Source organism: Hippichthys cyanospilos, chromosome 5 (assembly GCF_059441005.1).
Source record: "Hippichthys cyanospilos isolate Australia breed blue-spotted pipefish chromosome 5, RoL_Hcya_1.0, whole genome shotgun sequence".
NCBI lineage: Eukaryota > Metazoa > Chordata > Actinopteri > Syngnathiformes > Syngnathidae > Hippichthys > Hippichthys cyanospilos.
The window spans coordinates 2,190,675-2,215,330 of record NC_142373.1 but is presented as its reverse complement, the minus strand read 5'-3'; the positions used below and the strand labels follow the sequence as shown (position 1 = coordinate 2,215,330).

General features: G+C 39.4%; 3 protein-coding genes and 1 non-coding gene across 8 annotated transcripts; 3 read left to right on the top strand and 1 right to left on the bottom strand.

Annotated features, from left to right (window-relative positions):
- Positions 1-179: 179 nt before the first annotated feature.
- LOC148423134 (gamma-crystallin S-like) lies at positions 180-4,960 on the top strand. The gene is made up of 3 exons (XM_088414191.1): positions 180-334; positions 2,233-2,475; positions 4,553-4,960. The coding sequence occupies exons 1-3, from the start codon at positions 326-328 to the stop codon at positions 4,823-4,825; spliced, it is 525 nt and encodes a 174-aa protein (XP_088270317.1). The 5' UTR covers positions 180-325; the 3' UTR covers positions 4,826-4,960.
- On the bottom strand, positions 4,127-16,140 carry LOC148423132 (tRNA wybutosine-synthesizing protein 4-like). Its single transcript, XM_088414183.1, has 14 exons — positions 16,005-16,140; positions 15,793-15,917; positions 12,698-12,779; positions 12,430-12,613; positions 12,214-12,370; positions 11,636-11,825; positions 10,841-10,948; positions 10,664-10,751; positions 10,360-10,578; positions 10,061-10,291; positions 9,887-9,984; positions 7,876-8,063; positions 6,511-6,646; positions 4,127-6,443 (listed from the first exon to the last, which is right to left on the bottom strand). Exons 1-14 carry the CDS (start codon positions 16,041-16,043, stop codon positions 6,237-6,239), a joined length of 2,052 nt encoding a protein of 683 aa, XP_088270309.1. The 5' UTR covers positions 16,044-16,140; the 3' UTR covers positions 4,127-6,236.
- trnar-acg (transfer RNA arginine (anticodon ACG)) lies at positions 15,554-15,626 on the top strand. The gene has a single exon. It is a non-coding gene; the product is annotated as a tRNA-Arg (tRNA).
- A 165-nt stretch (positions 16,141-16,305) lies between the features above and the next one.
- On the top strand, positions 16,306-24,523 carry LOC148423131 (ras-related protein Rab-5B-like). Of its 5 annotated transcripts, none has more exons than XM_088414190.1 (7): positions 16,306-16,534; positions 17,792-17,881; positions 20,084-20,341; positions 20,419-20,570; positions 21,591-21,701; positions 22,979-23,072; positions 23,310-24,523. In XM_088414190.1, the coding sequence occupies exons 3-7, from the start codon at positions 20,176-20,178 to the stop codon at positions 23,423-23,425; spliced, it is 639 nt and encodes a 212-aa protein (XP_088270316.1). In that variant the 5' UTR covers positions 16,306-16,534; positions 17,792-17,881; positions 20,084-20,175; the 3' UTR covers positions 23,426-24,523. The 5 variants fall into 5 exon arrangements, with proteins under 5 accessions (XP_088270316.1, XP_088270313.1, XP_088270315.1 ...); XM_088414187.1 differs by having other exon boundaries at positions 16,359-16,534; positions 20,089-20,341; positions 21,591-21,713; XM_088414185.1 differs by having other exon boundaries at positions 16,362-16,534; positions 21,591-21,713.
- The last annotated feature ends 133 nt before the right edge of the window (positions 24,524-24,656 follow it).

Sequence of the window (24,656 nt, the reverse complement as noted above, 5' to 3'; positions counted from 1 at the left end):
GGCTGGCGTTGGACGCAGTCACTGGATAAGTGGGGTCATTGGACGCTTACCATGCCCGGGCATTCATTATGCCGTAATCCTTCCTCGCTTTTCTGGAAAAACTGAATAGCGCTAGAATCACTGACTCAATTTTTGGATCTCATTTTCATGACAAAGCGATTGTTACACTGTTTGCCTCCCACTGTTGGCGTTCGCCAACGTGGCGAGGCAGGCCTATAAAAGGGAGCACTCGAGGTCTCAGTGCAACATCGAAACCTCAGGGCAAACACCGACCACCGCCGACACCTTCACAGTGCAGAGGCTGCGCCGCGACATTCTATCCAAGATGGGCAGGGTGAGTTAAGGCAAAACTACATGAAACCCTTGGCATTTTATGTCGTTTCCTGGCTGGGCCCCAGGAATGAAGACGTCTTGAACGTAATTTTTAACTGGACGGGCAAATAGAGTGTTACTGGTGTTTCCAGAGGTGGGCGACTTGCATTTTTTTTGTTGGGCCGACATTCGTCAGCGCCCCGCCCTCTTTTCGTCGTCATCTGTCCGTTATTTTTGTCAAGCCAGACGAAACTGTAATTGTCGGTGCGTCTGTGTATTTTTACCCAACCTTCCACCACCACTAGAGGGCGACATTTGACTTTTTTTTTTCTTTTCTGGTCCGTCATTCGTCAGGGGCTGGTCTACTTCTGTCTGCATTCTTACTAATTCTTCTTTCTGTTTTAGTGCTTACACTTAAAATTAACACCATGTATGTGGTTCTACAGTTACACTGCAATTGAAACACAACACAGAAATATAAGTGTAACACAAACACAAAGCCAGCAAAGGGGTTTAACCCTAGGCTATAGCACAACATCGTGTTATTATACCACATCTGAAAGAATGTAGGGGACGAGAAGGCATTTAGTACTTCTGTCCACTTGATGTTATTATCATGCGTTACATGACACTCTAATGGTAGCTGCCGGTTATGTTTTATACGTAACTGCCTGCCCTACAACTGTGGAAGACGGTTTCATTAACATTTGTCTAAATTTCAACTGTCACATACACTACAATTAAAACAAACTACAGTGGACACCCTATCTACGACATCCCTGCCTTGCATTTTTTTCACCTTACGAAGTTGACCGAGACGTTATTTTTGTCCCCTCTTTACACCATTTCTTTCGGCTTAAGACATTTCCAACATGGCAGTCAGTGTGTATGCTTGACCGCCATTTTGGATGTGTCTGCGCTCATACATGCATCACAGCTTACGTCACTACAATGGTCTGCTGTTGGTCAGTGTCACGGTCAAAATAGTGGTATGCTAAAGACTGGATATTGTCTCGAGTGTTTAAGTAACGTATTTATTGTGCATTTCACTGCTTAATTCAAACTTGAATGGGTTAGCCATGGGTCCCAAGATTGCTAGTGATGTTAAAGAGAGAAGTAAGAAGATGATTTTTATGGAAACGAAACTGGAGATAATAAAAAAATACAAAGAAGGCTAAATTAGCCTAGCCTAGGCTATCCTCACTAGGAAATATGGCCATAATAAGCTTGTCACTCAAAGGTAAATAAATCCTTTATTTTTTATTCATGATGTTATTCAATTGTATACTTGTATATTATGTATACACAGCACTTACTATACTAATTTGAAACCAATTTTTAATATGTATTGTCAATTTTTATGTTTTTACCTGGGGTTTTATGTGCATTAGCTATTTAACATAGGTTTGGATTGCCCTCCATACGGCAAATTTGCGTTACAATCCCAACGGAGGAAATGATTAATCTCATACACCCAGGGCCCACGGTATTGCTGAAGTTGGATTTACCAAAAAAGAAATATAATTAGGCAATTAAAGGACTTCTATCTTCCATTTCCTGGCTAAGAGCCAATCAGAAAAAGAATGCTAATTTGCATTGCATGCAATGCATTCATTGGTTACTTGAAAGGGTGACCGCCTTGCAGTGGAAACGCATCCCAGAAGTGCCCACCTCTGGGTGTTTCCCTCTGAATCCATCACTGTTGATTAGCGCCCAATCCAGGGTGCAGCCTATCGCCTCTTACCTTGAGCCAGCTAAGACAGAGAATTCTGTTGACAGTGTAGTGGTTCAGTTCTGCTAATACCGTACCACGGGGTAATTTTTAGAAAATGTTTCAACATGGGAAATGCAAAGAACACTCCTTTAAAGCCGGTTTCTCATTTTACTGTTGGAAAAATGTAATATCGTCCCATTCCACAGATCGTCTTCTACGAGGACAAGAACTTCCAGGGTCGCCGCTATGAGTGTGACAGTGACTGTTCTGACTTCCACACCTACTTGAGTCGTTGCAACTCCATCCGTGTGGAGGGCGGCGCCTGGGTGGTGTACGAGCGACCCAACTACTTGGGCTATCAATACGTCCTGACCCGAGGCGAGTACCCGGAATACCAGCGCTGGATGGGCCTCAACGACCGTCTCAGCTCCTGCAAGATGATCCACTTTGTGAGTCAGCAACTTTTCACTATTACTGTGTGTCTTGCTATGGTGCCGATTTGTTGTCAAACTACGTTGAAGTGTGTTGAGGACTGTCACGTGGTGTATTGATGCAAAGGAACTTTGTGGAAATAGATGGAGGAGCTTTATGTGATTGTTTACAATCTTCACACAACACTAGGAAAATATAATTTTTTAGGGAGGGGTTTATTACTCATGGATTTTCGCAATTTAAAGCAAGGACTTATTTGACAAAGAAAAATCCATTTGCACTTTTCTAATTTGGTACACTTTTGTGAAGTTGTAAACATGACAGCCGTTTATGCAGTGGCTGCCATTCTCAGGCAGTGTCCCAAACTACTCAACCAATCCCAAGCCTGAATAAAAAACACGGGTTGCGTTGCAGGCAGAGCATACTGCGCAACATCTATGGCAGGCAAATATTGTAAGCGACTGCTATGGTGACCCCTTTATGCCTAACAGCAGCAAAAATACATTAGAGTTTGTACTTTATGACATCTACTAAAGTATAAGAGTTGAACAATTATAACCAGCGTTGGGCAAGTTACTTCAAAACTGTAATGCATTTTCTATCACTTATTGCCGTCATTTCAAAGTAATTATTGTAGTTACATTACAATATAACTGTATTTGAAATGTAATGCATTACATTACTATTGCATTACTTTTACATTACTCTCACCACCATAACTGGAAAAATGAATTAGCTATTCTAAATGTGGCTCATTGCGCTCATCGCACATCCAGTGAAAGGTTGGCTTAAGCCTAAAACCAACACAAATCATTTCATCTGTATTGTGTGCAAACCTTTTTTTGTGTTTTCACAGCACAGTGATGCATTGTTTGTGCTGTAGGCAAAAATTGTTAGTGCATTTCCACATTTCAATGTTAATATTCAAATTAGAGATCAGTTGGCTAGGTTATAGACATGTTTCGGTGGGGCTAACATTAGCAGCTAACCTACATCATTGTTAAGGTGTTTAACGTACTGGCTAACATGAGTTTTGTATGCTTCATTTTGATACACATTGACCAGAACTCTAACTTTACTGAAGTAAATGTACAGTGAAAATTAGTGTTAGCTTACCTTGTCATTATTGTTACTTGCGACAGGGATCTTGCTGACGAGGTTTCAAAATTCTGGTAAATCCACTGTGAAAAGCGCCAGCATATCTCCTAACAAATCTTCTAACCTCTTGATGTCGAAGTGTCATTCCTCAGCGAGAGAGCGCAATCCTCCGCATGTTTTCTTTTCGCTAAATTTACGTTACTATGTCCCCGCTCTAAATGGTTTGACAAATTACTGGTCCTATTTCACGAAGTTGACAGCTTTATAGAAGTCGTGCACAAAGTGCACCTAACGATTACATTTTTCTTGTCTTTATCCCTGACGAACTGAAAGTAATGGTCGTATGTCCATCTTGTATATAATGTATATTGTCCATATTCAACCTGCTCTTTCATCTCAGCTGTAGTAGATCAGCAAGTATGTCCATCTTGTGTATAATGTATATTGTCCATATTCAACCTGCTCTTTCATCTCAGCTGTAGTAGATCAGCAAGTAAACGTCTTACCTCGGACATTTCTCCTCCGATCTTGCGGTGTTTTGGCGAATTAAGGGACACGCACACACACCACTTTCAGGCTAAAAATGCATTGTAATGCATTACTTTGCTTTCATTTGTAACAAGTACAATATTACTATTTCTTGTGTGTAATACATTACATTACATTACATTACAGCGTTACAGTAAAAAGTAACACGTTACAGTAATACATTACATTTTGAATCAAATGTAATGCATTACAGTAATACATAACATTTTGAAAAAAAAAACTGCACCTCCATTTAAGTACAGATTGTGAATACATTTGTCCAGCAAACCCAAGGCCTGAAGCTACATTCAGGGTCACTACCAGTCGTCACACTAATCAATCTTCTCTCACAAGGCCATATACGATTGATTATGTAACTCTGGCTAACCTAGGCCTTCCCCAATGATGTCTGATCCTAGTTTTGCATTGTCCTTTCCATGACTATGCCCTTTGCTTCTGTCTTTCCAGACCAGCGGGGGAGTCTACAAGATGCAGCTGTACGAGAAGGCCGACTTTGGGGGCAAAGCTTTCGAGGCCACGGAGGACTGCCCCTCGCTCCTGGAGAAGTTCCGCTGGAGGGAGGTGAACTCGTGCAAGGTCTTCGACGGCTGGTGGGTGTTCTACGAGCACCCCAACTACCGCGGCCGCCAGTACTTCCTGGAGAAGGGCGAGTACCGCAAGCCCGGTGACTGGGGCGCGGCCAGTGCTGCGGTACAATCCTTCAGGCGTTTCACTGAATGAGTTGCTCTCTTAACGCCATCCATCCCTCCCCCACCGCACTCAATCAACTCGATGCTACGCAATGATCCATGACAGGAAATGAGGATTTGAACTGAGGTCAACAAAATAAAAGCCTGTTCAGAAAACTGAGAAAAATGTCTCAAATTTTGAAGTTTGTCTGTATAGTTTTGCAAACATTCCAAAGTTTGGTTTACGTGCCTATGCAAAGTGAATGTAGGGTCGTTATAAGGCTTCTGTAAAACTTGATGTGTTGATCATTTAAATCAGGACTGTTCATCGAGTGTAAACAGCAAAAACAGGTTAAAATATGGCTCTCGAATACCTAGCTTGGCCACTCCTGGTCTAATCTCTATGCAACTTGGTACAGAAAATTCTATGGTTAGAGTAGTGCTTCACATTGTTGACTTTCACGTAGATGACTTGATGGGGTTGATGGTGCTTAAAAATCCAACTTGAGAACTTAACCCATTTGTTAAATGTCAACAGTCAACGCTGCTTTTAAACTCTAGCATTGGCTTTACACTTAATTTGAATCCCTAATTCAAAAGCCAAAGGAGTCTTGAAACTTTCCCTACAACCAGCAATTATGGCTTGAAACCCTTCTTTTACACCCAAACCTTGGCTTCAAGCTTGGCTTGAAACATTTATTTAACTAGAAACCTTAACCCTGGCTCATGACCAAATCTTTGCTTGACAATCCAATTACTGTATAAAGCATACTTAACTTAAGTCTGTCTTGAAATATGAACCATGGCTTCAAACTACAATTTGAAATGATAACTTGAAACCATACTTCTTTGTCAAAGTCTAAAATCATCACTGTTAACCTTAACCTTTGCTTGATACCCCAATTTAAAATGCTAACTTGGAACTTTGGCTTGAAATCAACTTAAAACCAGAATTTAAAACCCTACTATGAAAACAACTTGGCTTGAAACCCTAATTTGAAACTGGTTTAGAGCAGTATTAAAATTCGCCTGTGAAACACTACCCCAGGTTTTGATCTTTCGGTTTCAGTCTAAAACTGCTTTGAAACCTTAACCCTGGCTTGAAACCTTAACTCTTATGTAAAATGTAGCGTGAAGCTCAAATCAAAACTTCAATCCAAACAATTTGAAACCTGTCTTTGAAACCTTAGCTGTGTTTTGAATCCTACTTTGAAACTTAAAACTGTTTTTAAAACCTTAACACAAAAACCTAACTCTTATTTAAAACCGTATTAAAACCGTAACCGAAGCTCAAAACCATTAATGGAAACCTGGTTTGATGATGAGCCTATGACTCAAGGCTGGTACAGTACTAGCAAGTTAGGAACTGGGTTTGACAAAATAAACGCCAGCCTGGAAGCAGAATGAGATGTCTCCGATTTTTTGTCTGTGTATTTTTGCAATCATTACAGCGAGATGACAAACTATCTCTCGGTCAAATCGGAGCACCTTAAAGTCAGTTCAGTTCCTGTCAGTGCTGGGCGGAGGTCCACCCTGACGAGCCGGGGGTTGAAATGCGTCCCAAAAGAGAAACAGTTTCCTCCTCCGCCAATCAGGATCAGCTGTGCTTCTTTATGGCCCACCAGTTCAGAGCAGAACGAGTGCAACATCAGAGGCCACGGCACTGACATCTAAAGCAGGACATGCCAGTGAGTTTCTTGACCAAGTGAAATCAATCTTAAAGCACTTTGAACAAACCGTGTCCAAACTGAAGTCGACGCTGCAGCGCGTGGAAAGGTTGATCACGACCACTCCCGGCACGCCATCTGAATGCAACCAAACTCCTCCCACCACAATCAGGAGATCACCAATCACATGGGCACCATGTGAATATCTAAAGTACAGTACAGTCAGTTCAATGTTTAGGAATGGCAATTCATAAAAATTCTTGACATTGATATGTTCTATGCACCCCTACTAGTCTAAAGGCCATATTCTGATTAATCTTGTGTTTGTGGAATATGAATTAATCAGCAAAGTCCACACACTTTTATTCATTTTGTGGGGTTAGCCATGTTTGCCACATGATGTGGACTGAAAATGACATCACAATGCCTAAGAGTAGATATACCAACCATAACTCCCCCCCATAGTTTCTTGGGGTTTGGACATTTCCAAACTTATCCCTAAGGTGCTATACTGGCAAAAATGCTGCTTCCGGAGAAGGATAAAAATAGGTGTTGTTTTTCTGTTTAAATCATATTTTCAGCAAATCATCTCCGAAGACCTCCATTTCAAATAAATTGGACAGGTCCAAAGAGACTACCTGTGGAATAGTAACGAGCATGTTTTCGCAAATGGAAGGCGGGGACATCCAGGATTTAAATGGGAAGCGCTATTTGTGGCATGTCAGATAGGGATGATGACTTTGAGGGCTTTCAGATTAATTCAAATTTAGCTGTGTAAAAAATAAAGCATTGAAACTTCAAATCGTTTTATTGTTGCAACATTAGAATCAGCATTTGCGACTGCATGCACCTTTCACACTTTTTCTGGTTGATTTTTTTTGGTAATCGATTTAATGTGTTTGCAAAATATTTTGGGTCAGAAATGAGCAGGATGCCCTTTTCTAAGCTTTTTTCATTAATCAGCGATAACTGTGATTTTGAACATTTGTGTTTGTATTAATATTCAATATGTTAATAAGCTTTGCTTCAACTGGCATGTCAAATCCCATATGTAATTGTGATTTTTTTTTTTTCTTTGGGGGGGGGGGGGATTTTGGCAAGATCAATAAAATAGTCTGGAAAACAGATTGTCTTATTGGGTTCCTTCATATTTCAAGCTCCAAAGACTCAAGTCTTAAACAGAACCGTCTGCTGTAAGGGAGTGTGTGGAAACAAGTGAAAGAAAACTTTATTAAGGCTATGGAGGAAGTCAAAGACGAGACAATGATACACACATTAGTGTTAAACTAACTTATTTGTCAAGGTCGTCTCATTCTCGCTACACAGAATTCTCTTGTATGTTGAGATGAAGGTTCATCGTTCAAACAAAAGAGGTACTCACCAAACAACAAAATGTTATGCTGAATACTTATTTTGCAATACATGAGGAACCCACCTGGGACAAGGAGGGGGCTCAATATCTATTGTCTCCCAGCAGAAACCTCTCTCATTTGGCCTCATCACCACCACGTCCCCCAGCGGCACTCCCCTTCTTCCATGTCCTCCAAACAGCACCAGCCCTTCCCGGTAGGAACATGCTGAATGGGAGTGGCGGGCCTCCGGCGCAGTCCCGTCTACTACCAACTATTTAAATAAAAAAAAAGATGCATTGCATATTGAAAATATGCAAAAGTGTTTTTAAAGTTGGTAAAATACGGGTTTACAGTACCTGGCAAAAGCATTGGCCATATTTTACCACATTTTGAGCTTCAAATATAAAGAAAAAGTCTTGAGTATAAAATCTCATGTCTAAATATTTGAGGAATCAACAACATGTGGGACAAGATTTTTAAGTGGAACAGAATTCAAATGATATATATTTTTTTTGACATATAAAAACCTGAATAGTAGGATGTGGAAAAATATTGGCCCCGTTTCGTCAGTGCAGCCAAATGATACCAAAAGTTCCCTGACAATTTCTGAATGATTCAATATTGACATAAATGACAACCAGAGTGCACTTGTGTGTCATCTCAGTACAGTATACTGTAAATGCGCCCGCACTTGGTCTCAGAATTGGTTAAAGAAATACTTGATAGCATCACAACTTTTAAACATCTCCCAGAGCACTGTGCGAGCAACAGTATCAACATGGAGAGAGTGTCAAACCACTAAACCTACCAAGAGCTGGCCATCCCACTACACTTTCAGAACTGTGGAGGTCCACGGCTAAGGTGAGGCAATCTGGCCATAGGACATAGGATTAGTAGCATTCAGCATAAATCTGGCCTTTATGGAAGAATGGCAAGATGAAAGACACCTCTGAAAGAAAGCCATAAAAAGGCCCATTTGAAGTTCGCCAGAAGCCAATGCGGCACACACAAGCCATGTGGAGTAAGGCGCTCTCGTCAGATGAGACCAAAATTGAAGTTTTGGGTCTGGATGTGAAACATATTATGGTTGGCGTAAGTGTAACACTGCACATCACCCTGTGTGCACCTTCTGCATTGCCAAAGATGGTGGTGGTGGCTGCATCATGGTCGGGGACTGCTATTCTTTAGCACGGACTAGGAAAATATTATTGTTGATGGGAAGATAGATGGAGTCAAATACAGGGTGATTCTGACAAAAAAATATGATGCCGTCTGCTAAAGATTTGAGACTGGGTTGAGGGGATGCTTCAAAACTAACTATATAAAGGTGTTGGAAATGCCAAGTTAATGGAGAGACGACAAACTGATAGAGGACCTGTGGAAAGATCTAAACATTGCTGTGAAAAAACAATCTCCATCAAACTTTAAGGAACTACAGCAATTTTGTAAAGAGCAATAGCAAATATTTGTGTTACAAGACGTGTAAAACTTACCAACATAACCAAAAAGACTTGCAGCTGTAATTGCCGCGAAATACGGTTCTACAAAATATTAACTCACATGGGGCCAATATATTTGCATAGCTTTCTTTTCATTTTTTTGTCTAAAAATATAAAATATTGTTTGAATTCCATTCCACTTCACAATTGTGTCCCATGTGATGGTGATTGCTCACAAAAATGGCCAACTTTCTATTATTACATTTGAGACTTGAAATGTGGTCAAAGTGTCAAAAAGTTATACTGTAGACGCAGCCAACATTTTGGCAAGGGACTGTAAATACGATAAGCCAACGGAAAGAGTTTGATAAGGCTATTCTCATTAAAAATGTTTGCATATCAATTTAAAATGATTTGTCAGGTGACCACACCAGAGCATGTCAAACTTGCCATGCCATACAATCATGGTGTAGGTATGAGACCAACTAAACATTGCTACCAAGGTCTTTGTTTATGTGGAACAGGACAAACTAAACCTTAGATGTTTAGCCCTAAAATGTTGATTCACCACACACTATGCAATCACGTGTAGCAGTGTGGTGTGGCAAATCTAAAAGACAAGAATGTTTAATGGCATATAGAAAGCAATCCAAACCTCGGTCCAGCGTTGCTGATCGAGATCCAGGAAATAGCCATCACCCAAAACGGCTTCAGACTCATTTTTTCCACCGAAAACAAAGAGGAAGTCTTTTCCTATATAAAAACAAAAAATAAAGACTGTTGCTGGTATCGCTTAGAAGAGGATGCATAAATATTTCTCAGGGTTTACCTTTGTGACAAACCAGAGTGGCAGAGTGCCTCCATCTAAGTGGTGGATGAGCACCTGTACACGTCATCTGCTCTTCATGGAGTTCAACTACATCCTGAGGATCAGGTGAACCTTCAAGACAGAGGGTAACTTTGAGGAGGCCTCTGATCGGGTTGACGGGTGAGGAGCGTCCTCCGTATATCACAGCAACTCCCCCAGAAATAGAAGTAACACTGTGGTAAAGGCGAGCACCTGGGGGAAAACAATTGTTTTTGTCTCTCTTCTGAAACTTAGGGAAACAAAACTTCAGATTAACTGACTTGATTGGGCTGAGCGTTTGATATGAAACAATCTCCAGCCTTCAAGGCCTTGGCGCAGGACTCGAGACGGCGCTCCTCGGCCGGTTCTGCAGGAGCCGCCAGTAAGCAGGATGTGTCTTCCATCCAACAAGGTGGATGCCATCCCAAAACCCTCTACACAAGCTGGCTCTGGTTTCACAATCAGGCTCGTGGGGCTCCAAGATGGGCACTGGAGTGGCACTGGAGGATGAAACAAAAACATTAATTTAGTCACTTATTTAAAATAAATAGTCGATAAGAGGATTTAAATGAAAGCAAGTAAGACCTGTAGGATCGCCAAGCAGAGATTGCTTAGTGAGAGAACCTCGACATGCTGTGAGGATGAAGTAGTGCGAACATTTCTGGTGCCACTCCTTACAAATACAAGCAAAGTCCATTGGTCAAAACTCTTATATGACTAGTATTAGTCTATACCCCCCCACCTTTTTTTTTTTTTTTTTACCTCATACTCATCAAAAGGCTCCAAATGTTCCACTCGGCTTCTTTCCTCATCAGGAGTTAACCTCAAGAAGAACTCATTTATATCCAAACAGACACACTGCTCCCATCCCTGAATACAACATAAAACGCAATAACACATGATTGATCATTGAATCAATTCATGTAAATAGTTTGAAATACCATATTTCCCCAAATAGTGGCTGTGCCTTTGACCACAGAAACTAATTAGTGCACCTCAACCATTTAGGACAAAAACAGGAACAACTATTGCTGTAGCTCTATGAACAAAAGACATTTACTTCAGAACTGAATTTCCATTTGAATTATTTTATTACCAAAGCAGCAGCACCTAACAAAAACTGTGTTGTTAATCGTTTTGTGGCGCAGTATAAATACCTATCTTTTGTTGAGCCGGAGCATTTTGTGGTGATTAGCTTTGCTACAGACTAAGTTATGTTTATCTTTCTCAAAACAACTGTTTTTATTGTTTTAACTCCACATTCATTTGACTTAAAACTTTGAAGGGCAAGTCAAGTTCAAAATTTTCTTTGCAATAACATGCACTATGTATTCCAACTGGGGATGCATAGAGCATAGAGCTGATTAATAGTGAGAAAACTGAATATTTTTTTTAACATTTTTTTAGGCACTATATAGCAGTATTGTTGTTTAATAAGTCACAAAACAAAGTCTAAATAGATGCCTCCCCCAATCTGCATTTGCATTAATAAAAGAGTTGAAACAGTTATTCGGAGAAATACGGTAATTATACTCCAGTAATTCTGCAAATACCAGCCTTGTCAAGGAATCTCTGCCTTTGTGCGTTCGTGGTGGGATATTGTTGGAGCGCATGCAGGGTGGAATTCAGCTTTAGGAAATGTTCCTTCATGATGCGACCAAATGGATCTTGGGGATGGATCTGCTCATACATCACAAAGAGAGACTGGGGGAAGAGCCCTGCTGCCCAACGAATTATGTCATCTGACCTGGAGAAACACAGTGATGAAGAGTAATTGCAACAACTGTACTATTTAAAAGTACAGCACGCTGGTTTGGATTTTCTTTTTGGCCCGGATAAATAACTCCAGGTCAAAATTTAGACAGTAGTTCCTGGTGTCCAAACAGATTTAGTACATTTTGGTTATAGGACCTTTTCAAAATTCCAGGGTATTGTATCAGGGCCAAAAGAAGAGTAGTAGTTCTTGTTGTCCACAATCATGTAGCTCACCATTATGTTGACTGGAACATTAGAGTTCCAGGAACCAAAAGCACCACAAATTTTATGGAACTTTAGTTGTAAATGCAGTAAAAATAAAAGTTCCTAGTTCTGGGATAGAATCCCCCAAATCAACAGGCACAATCTATGATCTTCACCATTGTGTTTCCATGTAGGTGAGCACCACTTCAGAAAGGATCAGAGTAGGGGCAGTCGGGTCCAGTCCCGCCTTTATCAGAGCTTCTTCTACAAGAGAATCTTGTCGCACATCCAGTCCCAGCAGGTAGTAGTGACTGCTAGACACGTACACCGGCCCTACAGACACATAGGATCAGCTATGTAGCAAAACATGTCTAATGTTTAGGGTATTTTACCTGTCAAAGAAAGTACATGCTGGGAGTCCAACATTTCCGACAAAGACACACTGGACTGTATTAGAGCCGCCTTACGCCGGGTCACATCTGGGAAATCTACTTCAAACACGACAGCCTTGCTCAGGGCTGCGTCTCCGTACAGACGGAAATACAGCGAGTCAAACCCCGCACCCAGAGACAGAATCTGTCAACAGAAATAAAGTAAGTAAATAAAGTAGTTATTATGTATGGGTATAAAACAATTTGATTTAAGTAACAGTTCACTTGCTTGTCTCTTGGAACAGTGCTGTGTGACCCGCAGGAAGGACCGCACGCAATGTTCCACTGCTCGCCAGCGCACATAGTAGCCCCTACATAGTATATAACAAAAAATTGTCTTAGTGTTAGCGTGTGTGGCAAAAATGTTAATAATCATTTTACTGTTGACCCGTTTTATAAAAATGGTGCTATACAGTGTTCAACATATCTTATAGGGTATATCACTGACATGGGGCGAAAGCCATCTATGTTTAAAAACATCACATTTCAGAAAAAATTAAAAATTAAAAACAGAAGGTTTGTTGGGGAACTAACATTGTATTGTCAAAGAGGAAGCCAGTTAACAACACTTTATAGGAGGTAATAATTATGTCATTTGATTTTCCTAAATAGTCAATCATGCAACGTATTTACAACAAGAATAATCATTATTAATCCCTACACTGATTTAACCACACAGTTAACATTAGTTTCTTTGTCGAGGCAGAATTTATTGCACTGGATCTCATGAAAGTAGTGCAGTTGTAACAAATATGGTCAGTCTTGTTTCCCAACATTTCTTAAAGATGAAGTCATGTCAAAACAATTCTCACATCCCTTGAGAACCCACAGGGTCAGTTTCTAATGATATTTTGTTAGAAGAAAAGGGTTCTTGGGTTCTCCAGCACTCTACAATTGCAATTGTGGAGTATGGATTAAGCAGCCAAATCAACCCCTGTTTAATGGTCTCTAGGAGTGGTCATTTGGTCACTTGCTGTTGACTAGATATGACATCACGGTTCCTCAGGGCTCAGGTAAAAAATGATCACAGCTTACCAGTTTACTGAGTTTGGTCATGTGACGCTAGCAAGCAGCCAACAGGTTATACACAGTAATTTGTATTTTTTTTACCGACTAGTCATTTCATGTCACAGGCACATAAATGAAGAAACATATAGAGTATTATTTGTAGTGAACAAATAATTTTTGGAAAATTAAATGAGGGAAACAAGCCTGGAAGCCCCGCACACAACCAGAGCCAGTCCAATGCATAAGAGAATCAAGCAACTTCTTGGAGCTCCATGAGCTCCATTTGGCGGGCCCCAGAATGTCTGTTATAGCTACGGACAGCAGGAGGAGGAGTGTTTAAAGGGAAAATTACACATACTCCATTTAAAGGGAATACTGTAGGCGTAATTTTTCGCATGCGCCTGTGGGAGCTTTAGGGGCATTACGATAAATGCAGCAATAAAAACTCGCTATAACAGACATGGCGACCTCCAGAGGAATGCCACCCGTCGTTAGTCGTTATGAACACATTTATTTGTAAGTTTTTTAAATGTATAATAATTTCATGTATTCATTTTCAATGAAAAACAGAGTAACTATTACCCGATGTGACTTTGAAGGGACACTGTGTAAGATTTACACCGTTTTTCGCTACGGACCGCAGGAGGTGCTGCAGGTGCACCGTTTACCATTGTCTGTAGTTATAACAAACATGGCAACCTCTGGAAAAGTGCCACCCCGGCATGTGATATAATTTAATGATAACTAGACCCACCGTTATATTTAAAACATACTGTTGGTCATTAAAAACATATTTATTTGCAAGTTTTGGACATTTATAATCATTTAATTTATTCCTTTTTGATGAAAAACGGTCTAAATCTTACACAGTGTCCCTTTAAGTGGGCTTTCGATCTAAATGTTCAGAATTTCATAAGCATATTTAGTGAAAATGAGCTAAATGAATGTGTGAGTTATGATTGGCATTTGTTATTATATTGAGAGTCTTCAGATGGGATACTAGGTGATTACATCATGAGAGCGTCTCACTGCCTCAAGCTACTCAGCCAGCTGTCAACAAAGGTGATCGTGGATATATTGTGGATTGAGCTTTCATGATTTGCTAGTCGGGAAGAACTCTGGGACAACTGTTAGCATTTACCGCATAAAAATGTGTGTTGCGGTATCCGGTCCTCACATTGTTTATTTGCAAAACCTGATTCTGTATCTAAAATGTTTCTCCTCCGTTTTCTTTTTATCAATACGCTGAAAGCTCGAAATCATAATTTTATTTCTTTTTGCAAATTTTAGGCCTTTTATCAAATGTTTACATTAATATACTCATTATTATAAAGTGTGTATTAATACACAGAAATGCCCGATTGGGGTAAAAAAACAAAAAACAAAACTATGTTATATACAGAAAAATATATAGTTCAATAATTCAATCAGAAATTACATAGAACTATAGTCAGTGAACTTTAATACCCAAAGAGCCATGCTGACTGTCTCCAACAGAAAAAAAAAGAACAGGGACCCACAAAACATTTTTTTAAGTTAAGTTAAGATAACCGCTTAATAAAGTAATAGTATTAAAATGTATTTTTAACTCATTCACCAACACTACCATCAATGATCCATTTTTACTGGGCTGGCAATACATACGTTAAGTGGTTAACTCATTCACGATGATTGATGGGTAGGTCAAACATCAATTTAAACTGGGCAGGGAGAAAATGACTTTTATTCATTTTATTCATTATTCATTATTATTCATTATTCATTTCATTCATTTTTTTATTCATGAAATTAAAGCCAAATTTGAATGATCCACCTGCAGCCGCCCATAAACGAAAAGCAAAAATGGCAACCATTTTGTCACCATTTTATCCAATAACAACATTTCTAATATCAGCCAAAACTTTAGCAATGCCTTCAAATTCATAAAAAAAAAATAAAAATGTCACTACCTTTTGATATTGTAGAGCCGTGAACTGAAAGAATAAAGCAGTAATTACATTTTAAAACTTGACCTAAAAACATACCAGATCTGCTGCTGAGTTGTACATGTGGGCGTATTCAACCCCACAACAACGTAGGGCTAGTGGCGCAATGGATAACGCGTCTGACTACGGATCAGAAGATTCTAGGTTCGACTCCTGGCTAGCTCGATCACGCTTTTTTTTTCACGATTGGGCAAGCTTCGCGTATTATTCCAATCATGTGACGCGAGATCACGTCCCACCGGTCAGGAGTCAGCACACATTAATTTGTTAGGCTGGCTGTGACAAACATGGATGTGTTGTCTGACAAGAAGAGACGCTTTGTATATATGACCTGTTGATAAGTGGAGATCTTCTCACTACTTTGCACACGAAGTGTTGCAGGAAGCAGTCGTTGAAGTATCCCCGAGCCGCAGCAGACACCTTACTCACCACGCTGCTGTCATTGGTCCCTTGAATCTGGAGAAGATCAAGAAAATTTGGAGGCATCTCATCCCTCACTCAAATACTGTACATTAAGTGTAAATGCCGCGTAAAGAACCTCACCGCGGTATCCGAACCCTTCTGCTTCTTTCTGTTAGTCATTTCTTCAGTCGGTTAGTTTTAAATATAACGACAGATACATGATTGTGTGTTGTGTAATTTCTCCATACACTGTATGTGTGACTCAAAAATTCACTTTTTAATCATCGCTCACTCACTCGGACACGCTTTTGAACCCATTGGTGCTCTCCAGCGCCCCCAGGCGGCCCGGAGAACGCCTCGAAGGGTAACCACCGCAGAGAAAATAGGCTGGTCATTAATAATTTTACACCACTTGAGCATGTAGTCGTTACATTTGCCCCCACCACAATTACGTTTTTGCTCTAAAAAAGGTTTTGCTTCCTGATAATTCATTTTTTTGTTTGTTCGACTTTTTGTTTAAATGCATCATTTCGTCATGCTGTATAGGCTTGCTTGACAATGCGGCAGATAGGCAGTGCGCATGCGCGTTTTCCCCAACAGGAAGCGTTTGGCTTGATCCAGCTGATGTTGCTACATTGAACTCAACTGTCAGGGGAAGGAACACTGTTTAGGTAAGTGTCTTTGGGCCTACTCTCATAGTCAGGGTAGTAAGATTTAAACAAGAAATACGTTTTAGGTTATGAAATTACTACCGGATATTTGAGCACTTTAATAGGATTTTAGCCTTTTTTTCTGACGTCCAAGCTCAAGTGGACAGCGATGTCATGCTAATAACCAAACAAACGATAACATCAAATCGCGTCATCCGGGAAAAAAAACAAAACAAAACAAGGAAGCGAATAAAATGCTGGCCTTCAGAGCTTATTGTTCTGTGACAAGGCTGCGATAATATGTGCTCAGCATTGTTCGGTAAAACGGAACAAACCGCATCGTTAATCTGGTGGTATTGTGTGGAATGTCAGGTTATTAAAACAATTCATAGTTAAATGTCACCCCCACAGTTATGCAAAATGAGAGATTTGCGTTGCAAATGTGTCATGCCGATTTGTGGCCAACAATATAGCTCTGCCCAAAAAGCATTTTTGAGTACATTTAAGAACAATACAGAGTTGGTGTCCATTTTTTTAATTTTTTATTTTATCAAGTTTACCATTTGTAAAATGGTCAGATTTGTGTGAGATAAAAATGTGGAGGGATTATTATATTTTACATGGAAGCTCATTAAATAAATTTTAGCAAATCAATCTATCCTCCTTATTTAAACTTTGCTATATAAATTTCAATATTTCTAAACATGTCTTTGGGTTTGTTTGAAACATGTCATGAGTGACAATTGAATGTTCCCTAACTTTAAGATTTGAAAACAGGAAAATAAGTAATGTTTTTCACCTTCAAACATGGAATATTTCCACTGGCAATGAAATGGCCTCTAAACATTTTAATTGAATATATATTTAAAAACACACACACACACACACACACAAAAACCCACTTGTGCAGGATTAATTTGAAATGTGGAATATTGTTGAAAGTAAATGGTAATGAACTTTTACATTTTAAATACAATAGTCATCTTATTCAGAAGTGGTTATGATCCAAATAAAATAAAAAAATAGGTTTTTTTAAGATTCATTGTAAATGGCAGACCACATAGTCCTGCATTAAAGATGTATGTTAAGTGGAACCGTGTTCCACTGTTATCAACTTGCTATGGTATAAAATAGTGTCGCAAATAGAACAGACACTCAGCCTGTAAATTCATAGTGAAATAATCATATTCAAAGTGCAATCAACATGAATTAAAGTATATATTATGAAGTCTGGCGGTCCAGGTCCTACATGTCCATTCTCATCTGTATATATCAAAGACGCAGAAGATACTTCAGACATCCCTCGATTTAAGATAGCCTGTGGTAGTTCCTCGATGCTCGATCTCCGCACCCTAATGTGTGTTTAAGGTAATTGAGACACTCCTTCATATGACTGTGTGAAATCAACTCTAGAGTTATGTTCAATTTTCAAGAGCTAGAAACGTTGCAATCAGCAGACAAATTGAACACAAGCATGGTGCTGGGCAGAGTGCTGCTGTCCTCTTGTGGGTGAAGGTGAAATTGCATTTAGCATGTATTTTAACTCATGACCCATTGGCGGTCACATTAGGTCATCCTGAACAATCTTCAGGCTACAGGCCAACAGAGCTACCTACAGGCAAGAAGTTATTAGTTTTATGACAGAAGCAGGAGGCCAGTATAAAATGACCAGGGTCCACATTAAGCCCTCCAGACTAAATTTTGGATATGTCTGATCTAAACAATTATAGAGGTAGTCAAGTCATTTTTGTTTCTTTACTACTGCATGTTCTATGCCAGCTTCTCTAGTCTATGTCAAAGGGAGAAGTAAGGAGTTGATTAGTATGGAAATGAACCTGGAGATAATCAAGAAATACGAAGAAGGCTAGGCTAGGCTACCCTCGCTCGGGAATATGGCCGTAAGTAGCTCAAGTAATGTCACTGGAAAGGTAAATAAAATGGAAATTTCCCTTTATCTATTTTTATTGATGATGTTATTTAATTATATACACCTATTTTATATATAAGTAGCACTTACTATACTATATTTTTTCTCATTTTTGATATGTACGCTTGTCCTCAAAATCATTCATACCCTTGTGAATTTTAATTTTTTTTAGTGTAGATGACAGAACTATTTTTTTTCTTAATTTCTTTGTGTCGTATGTGACCAAAGAATGAAAACAATACATTATTCAATCGATTCTTAAGTTTCAATGTGATATTAGTGATAGATTTCCAAAAAATTTCATGTTCAAAATTATTCATAACTTTGTCAATATCTCAACAAAAATGCCCCAAATGTGTGCATTTTGATGCTATATGCTATTTCAAGATGTCACCAGCTGAATAAAAGCATATTTTAAAACAAATTAAAAAAAAAAAAAAATATATATATATATATATATATATATTTTTTTTTTTCCAAACTGGTGTAAATTAAAAAAAAAACAGTCTCCCAGTCATACTCTGCTTCTGAGCATCATGGTCAAGAAGAAAGAGCTGCGGAAGGACCTGTGTTAGAATCTTGTGTGTGCCCACCGTAAGGGAAAGAGTTACTTGGCCATTTCCAGGCAGTTTCATATCATTGTGGCAACGGTTCAGAGCTTCATAAACAACCACAGGAGGTTCTACACTTTTAAAAACCTCAGTCCTCAGTGGGCATGGCAAGAATTGTAAGGTGTCACTCAAACTTGCCAAGAAGGTATGCTGAGAGGTTAACATCAACCCTCAGACGCTTATGAGTCAAAAAACACCATCCACCCCTACCTATCAGGCATGGTAGTGAAAATATAGTTTTATGGGAACGCTTCTCCTCTTGTGGCACAGGGAACATTGTCAAGGTTGAGGAAATTATAAAGGAATGAGGATTACATCGGAATCCTTCACGGAAACCTGAAGGAGTCTGCTGAGAAACTCCAGCTCAGCCACAACTGGATTGTCCAAAAAGACAATTATCTGAAACAGACTGCCAAGTTAGGGAATAAATGGACAAGGAAATGTATGTGAATTTCTTTAAATGGTGAAGTCAGAGTCCTGACGAATCCGATCAAAAATTGAGGTGAAACTTGAAGATGAGAAAGGTGGCTGGGAAACCCACCATCTTGACCCATCTTGAGGCCTTTGGCTGTGAACAATGGGCCAATACTCTACAGGAGGAATTCAGAATGCTGGTTGACACATACAGAAATGGTCTGAGGGTAGTTTTAAAAAACGAAAACTATGGTATTTGATTATTAATGAAGACATTGGACTAGGGTATGAATAACATTGAACATTGCATTCAATAAAATATCTCTTAAATTTTGCGTTTCATTCATTGTTATGATTTTTTTTTGCTTGTTTGTCACATTTAACTCATGAACAAACTTGCATAAAAAAATGGTTTTGTCATAAAAATGAAAAAACAAAAACAATTCTAGCATATGAATATACATACACATGCCAATTTCGCCTTATAATCCCAACACCGGAATGAATTATTTTGGTATGGCGGTGGTCCACAGTATATATACTTCTTTTTTTTTTTTTTAAACAAAAACACCAAACAGTTGAAACTCATCTAAGTCAATATAATTCACTCCAACTTAGAGCAGTCGGGATACCATCAGCGAGGCTCGACCGCTCAGGTCAGGCAGAGCGACCAGCGACCTTCCCACGACGGCACCCTCACACGGGTCGCTATGAGCTCCAGAGGAAGTGGCGGCCGCTCAAATGGCGCGCTACCACAGACTAAGATCTGCCAATTCAAGCTGGTGCTGCTCGGAGACATGGCGGTGGGAAAATCCAGCCTGGTGCTTCGCTTTGTCAAGGGACAGTTTGACGAGTTTCAGGAGACCACCATAGGAGGTGAGAGCTGCAGGAAACATGATGGAAATCTGTTTGTCATTCACATGTGGAGAAAAAAAACTATTTGTATGCCACAGCTGCTTTCCTGGCCCAGTCAGTGTGTTTAGATGACACCACTGTTAAGTTCGAGATCTGGGACACAGCAGGACAAGAGCGTTACCACAGTCTCGCGCCCATGTACTACCGAGGAGCCCAGGCTGCCATTGTGGTTTTCGACATCACCAAGCCGGTTTGTAACACACATTGATTCTTTAGATACTGAAAAGTTAGTGGTCAAACAATTCATTTTCAATCACTGGTTGACCAGCACCATGAACTACAATGAAACCTCCACTATTCACAAGGGATACGGACTGAATCATGCAAGGAAAGTAATTTAGGCTAACCCATACAGTAAATTCAGTGTTTGGGAGTAATGCATTACAAAAGTAATGTAATGTGCATTACAAAAGTAATGTAATTACTGTGATGCATTACTTTTTGCTGTAACAAGCTAGTGTAATATATTACTAAAAGTTTGTTAGAGATAGAGACAAGAAGTATGTATTCGTCAGGTGCGCTTTGTGCGTGACACCTGAAGAGTTGGATACACATTTAGCCAAAAGAAAACATGCGGAGGATTGCAAGTAGGGATAAAACAAAAGTTCTCACTTGGGGATGCCACTTCCACCTCAAGAGGTTAGAAGATTTGTGGAAGAGTATGTGATATGTAGAAGATATGCTTGCACTTTTCATAGTAGATTCACCAGCATATGGAAACCTTGTCAGCAAGATCCCTGTCACAACTAGCAATAATGACAAGGTAAGCTAACACTAATTTTCACTGTACAATTGCTGTTACTAATAGCCTATAAATAGTTGTGGTCAATGTGTATCAAGATGAAGCATACAAAAACTCACCTTAAACAGTACGTTAAACACAATACGATGATGGGGCCTAGTTGCTAACCTTTTCCCCTCCGAACCCATCTATTTTTGAAACGCTCGTCTCTTACCTTGTCGACTGAACTTGAATTTGAATATTAACATTTAATTTGTGGAATGCTCCAACTGTTTCTGCCTGAAGCATAAACAATGCATCGCTATGCTGTGAAGGTAATTAATAAAGGGGTTAAAATAGAATGTGTATCCTGTCATCAAGGGGACAGGACCATACACCTCCATTAAAAAGGGTCTTGTGCTGTGTCATGATCCACTGCCTTTGTGTGTGTCTGTGTGTGAGAGTTTTTGTATATTTTGATGTGCACAGGAAACCTTTGAGAGGGCCAAGGCCTGGGTGAAGGAGCTGCAAAGGCAGGCTAGTCCCAACATTGTCATTGCTTTGGCAGGCAACAAGGCAGACCTGGCAGAGAAGAGACTAGTTGAGTATGAAGTAAGCCTCACCACCACACACCAACACATGAAAAAACAAAACAAATGGCCAAATATTAAAGATGATACAGCTCATATTGAAATTCATGTTTTGTGCATGAATATCCATCGACAAATTTGGATCAATAGTTGTCTCTTGAAAACCATGAAAATCATTACTTAGTAACGATCTAATATATTGTAATCTAATAAAGTCTGGTTCACATGGCAAGATTTTAAAATTGTCGATAGACTTGCAATTCTTACATGAAAAGAAGGTTTTACTTGTCTTCATCCATTGCGCGTGGCTTGAACACGCTGGCATGGATCTCGGCATGTGGGGAGAAACAGCGAAGGGCAGCCTTCCACACTCATCTCTCAACAGTCGTCACTTGGGCAAAGAACGTCCTAAGTAAGATGTTCAGCAAATCATATCTGAAGACCTCCATCTCAAACAAATTGAAGGGCTCCGAAGATGACTTACCCATGGAAGAGTAACAAGGATGTTTGCACAAATGACGAGCAGGAAGAAGAGGACGTCCGGGATTTAAATGGGAGGAGCTATTTGGCGTGTCAGATAGTGATGATGGCTTTTGAGGGCTTTTAGATAAATTCCCATTCAACTGTCTCAAAAAAGAAAGCATTGAAACTTTGAATCGTTCTATTGTTGTAACATTACTTTCAGCATTTGTGTCTATGCGTGGATACATTGCCCCCCACCCCCAACTAAAGAAGAAAGAAATGCTTCTAAAAGTACTGAAATTTTAATAATACACACCATATGTTTTAATTGAACAGCCATGTTATGTGTAAGCAATAAAGACAGGGGACTTATACTTGCGTTTTTTGCCAAATTCACCCAAATTGGAAGAAAAAAAAGGGGGGGGAGGGGTCAAAATATATGTGAGTTTGACTTGTACACGGAGAAAAATACGGTCATTATAGGAAATGGTCCATCCAGTCACTTCCTGTTACACATACTGTTACATACTTAGGATACCTAATCAAACAACAAGACCAGCTCTGTCTTGCATGCTTGTGGTCCATAAGTTGTTTATGTGGAAAAAAGCACATAGCTCAACTATAGATTGTCAAAAAAAACCATTTTGAATCAAAAATAATTTCACATAGAAAATCCATTCTGGATCGAATCGTATAGCCCAAATTCTGAGATGAATGGAATTGTGAGACAGTCTAAAGATTCCCTCTCCAACAGTTCAGATTGAGTTCCAAATTGTTAATCTTCTTTATGCTCGTTTGCTAACATATTTCATTTCACCGCCGAAGGAAGCACAGACATACGCAGATGACACAAGCCTGCTCTTCATGGAAACCTCGGCCAAGACTGCCATGAACGTCAATGAGCTTTTCCTGGCCATTGGTGAGTTGATAACCATTGTAACTCCCGACTTCTCTGCAGTCCACAAAATTGAATAGACACATGTCACACAGCACAATATTTTATGTCACTTGTTACTCTTGATTGAAGGTAATTATATTGTATTACAGTACTACTGTCCGAAATTGCGGAAATTTCATACATCCACAGCATTTCACAGGATACGTTTGCTGTTACGATACTTATGATGGATGTCTGGTAATACTTGTGCTTCTGCAGCCAAAAAGATGCCAAAAACAGACACCCAAAACCCAACACACGCAGCACGACATCGAGGGGTCAACCTCCATGACCCTGATGCCCACTCCACCAGAGCATGTTGCGGCGGGAACTAGACCAGGCATGGCCCTTCATGTACAACTATGTGAACTCCATCAACACATCCCCGCCCCCAAAAGTCCCCTTCTCTCTCAGCCAACCACCTTGAACTATCATCCTCATCTGTCAATCAAGCCAGCTGAGAAAAGGGAAAGCAACCACAAAATGGAGGACACGAATTATGTATATTCTGCCTTTTATCATTTCAGCTTGACAACCTACACTTGTACAAAGCTAACAAGCAAAGAAAGGAAGCAATATGATGTGAAATACAAGGTGCTTGACACGCTTCATCTGTCTTGGTCCTCTGGGTTCGAAAACTAACACAATTCAAGTGTGTGTGTTATGTTTTCATATTTATGTCAAGACTTCTTATATGTCCTACGGTACAAAGCAAAATACATGTATTTGCTCCCACACCATAGCAACAATAAAGGCATGAGCCACAATGCATATGCTGACATTAACAAAAAAAAATGCAATTACATGTGCGTAGCAGAGCACATTACTGAATCCTGATGTTAAGACTTTTCAGTTTTGTCATTGTAGGATGGAATGAAAAACAAGGAAATAGTGACATGAAAGAATCTATTATTGAATGATTTTGAGTAGGTGTATGTGTGTTAGGGATGTTGAAGGTGAAAAACTAGTGAAAAAATAAAATCCTACACAAACACGACTGATGACATTGATAAAATGTGTATAACGTGTTTGAATGGGTTATATGTGAAAAATTTAAATGTCAAATCTGAATCAGATGTGGATTGAACAGTTAACCATTACTGCTGCAGACAGCAAAATGTCTTTGTGATTTTTTTTTTCCCTACCATACAAAGGTTGAATGAAAAGTTTTAAGCATGGCGTGTAAGAGGCTCTGATGGCATGTAATGAGTCTTTCACTGGCATCAAAGCACTCCAGGTCTATGGTTTATGTTGAAAAAGAACATTTGAGAATGTTTTATCCCTTTTATTTTTCTGATGCTTAAAGCTTATTATATTCCCCTCATATATGACCATTTCCGAGGTATTTGTAAACGTGTGGCTTCTAATGAAAACTGGAATGGGAGATTCTTGAAAGAAAACCTACAAAAATAAATCCAGATTTATTGAATGTAGCCAGAAAATGTATTATTTCGAACTCCTGATTTGTTCCATTTGTATTTTCTTTCAATTTAACTTAAATTGTGCTTGCCATTACTTAATCTCGGCATTGACCGGAAATAACTCAAATAATAAAAAAAGTAAATG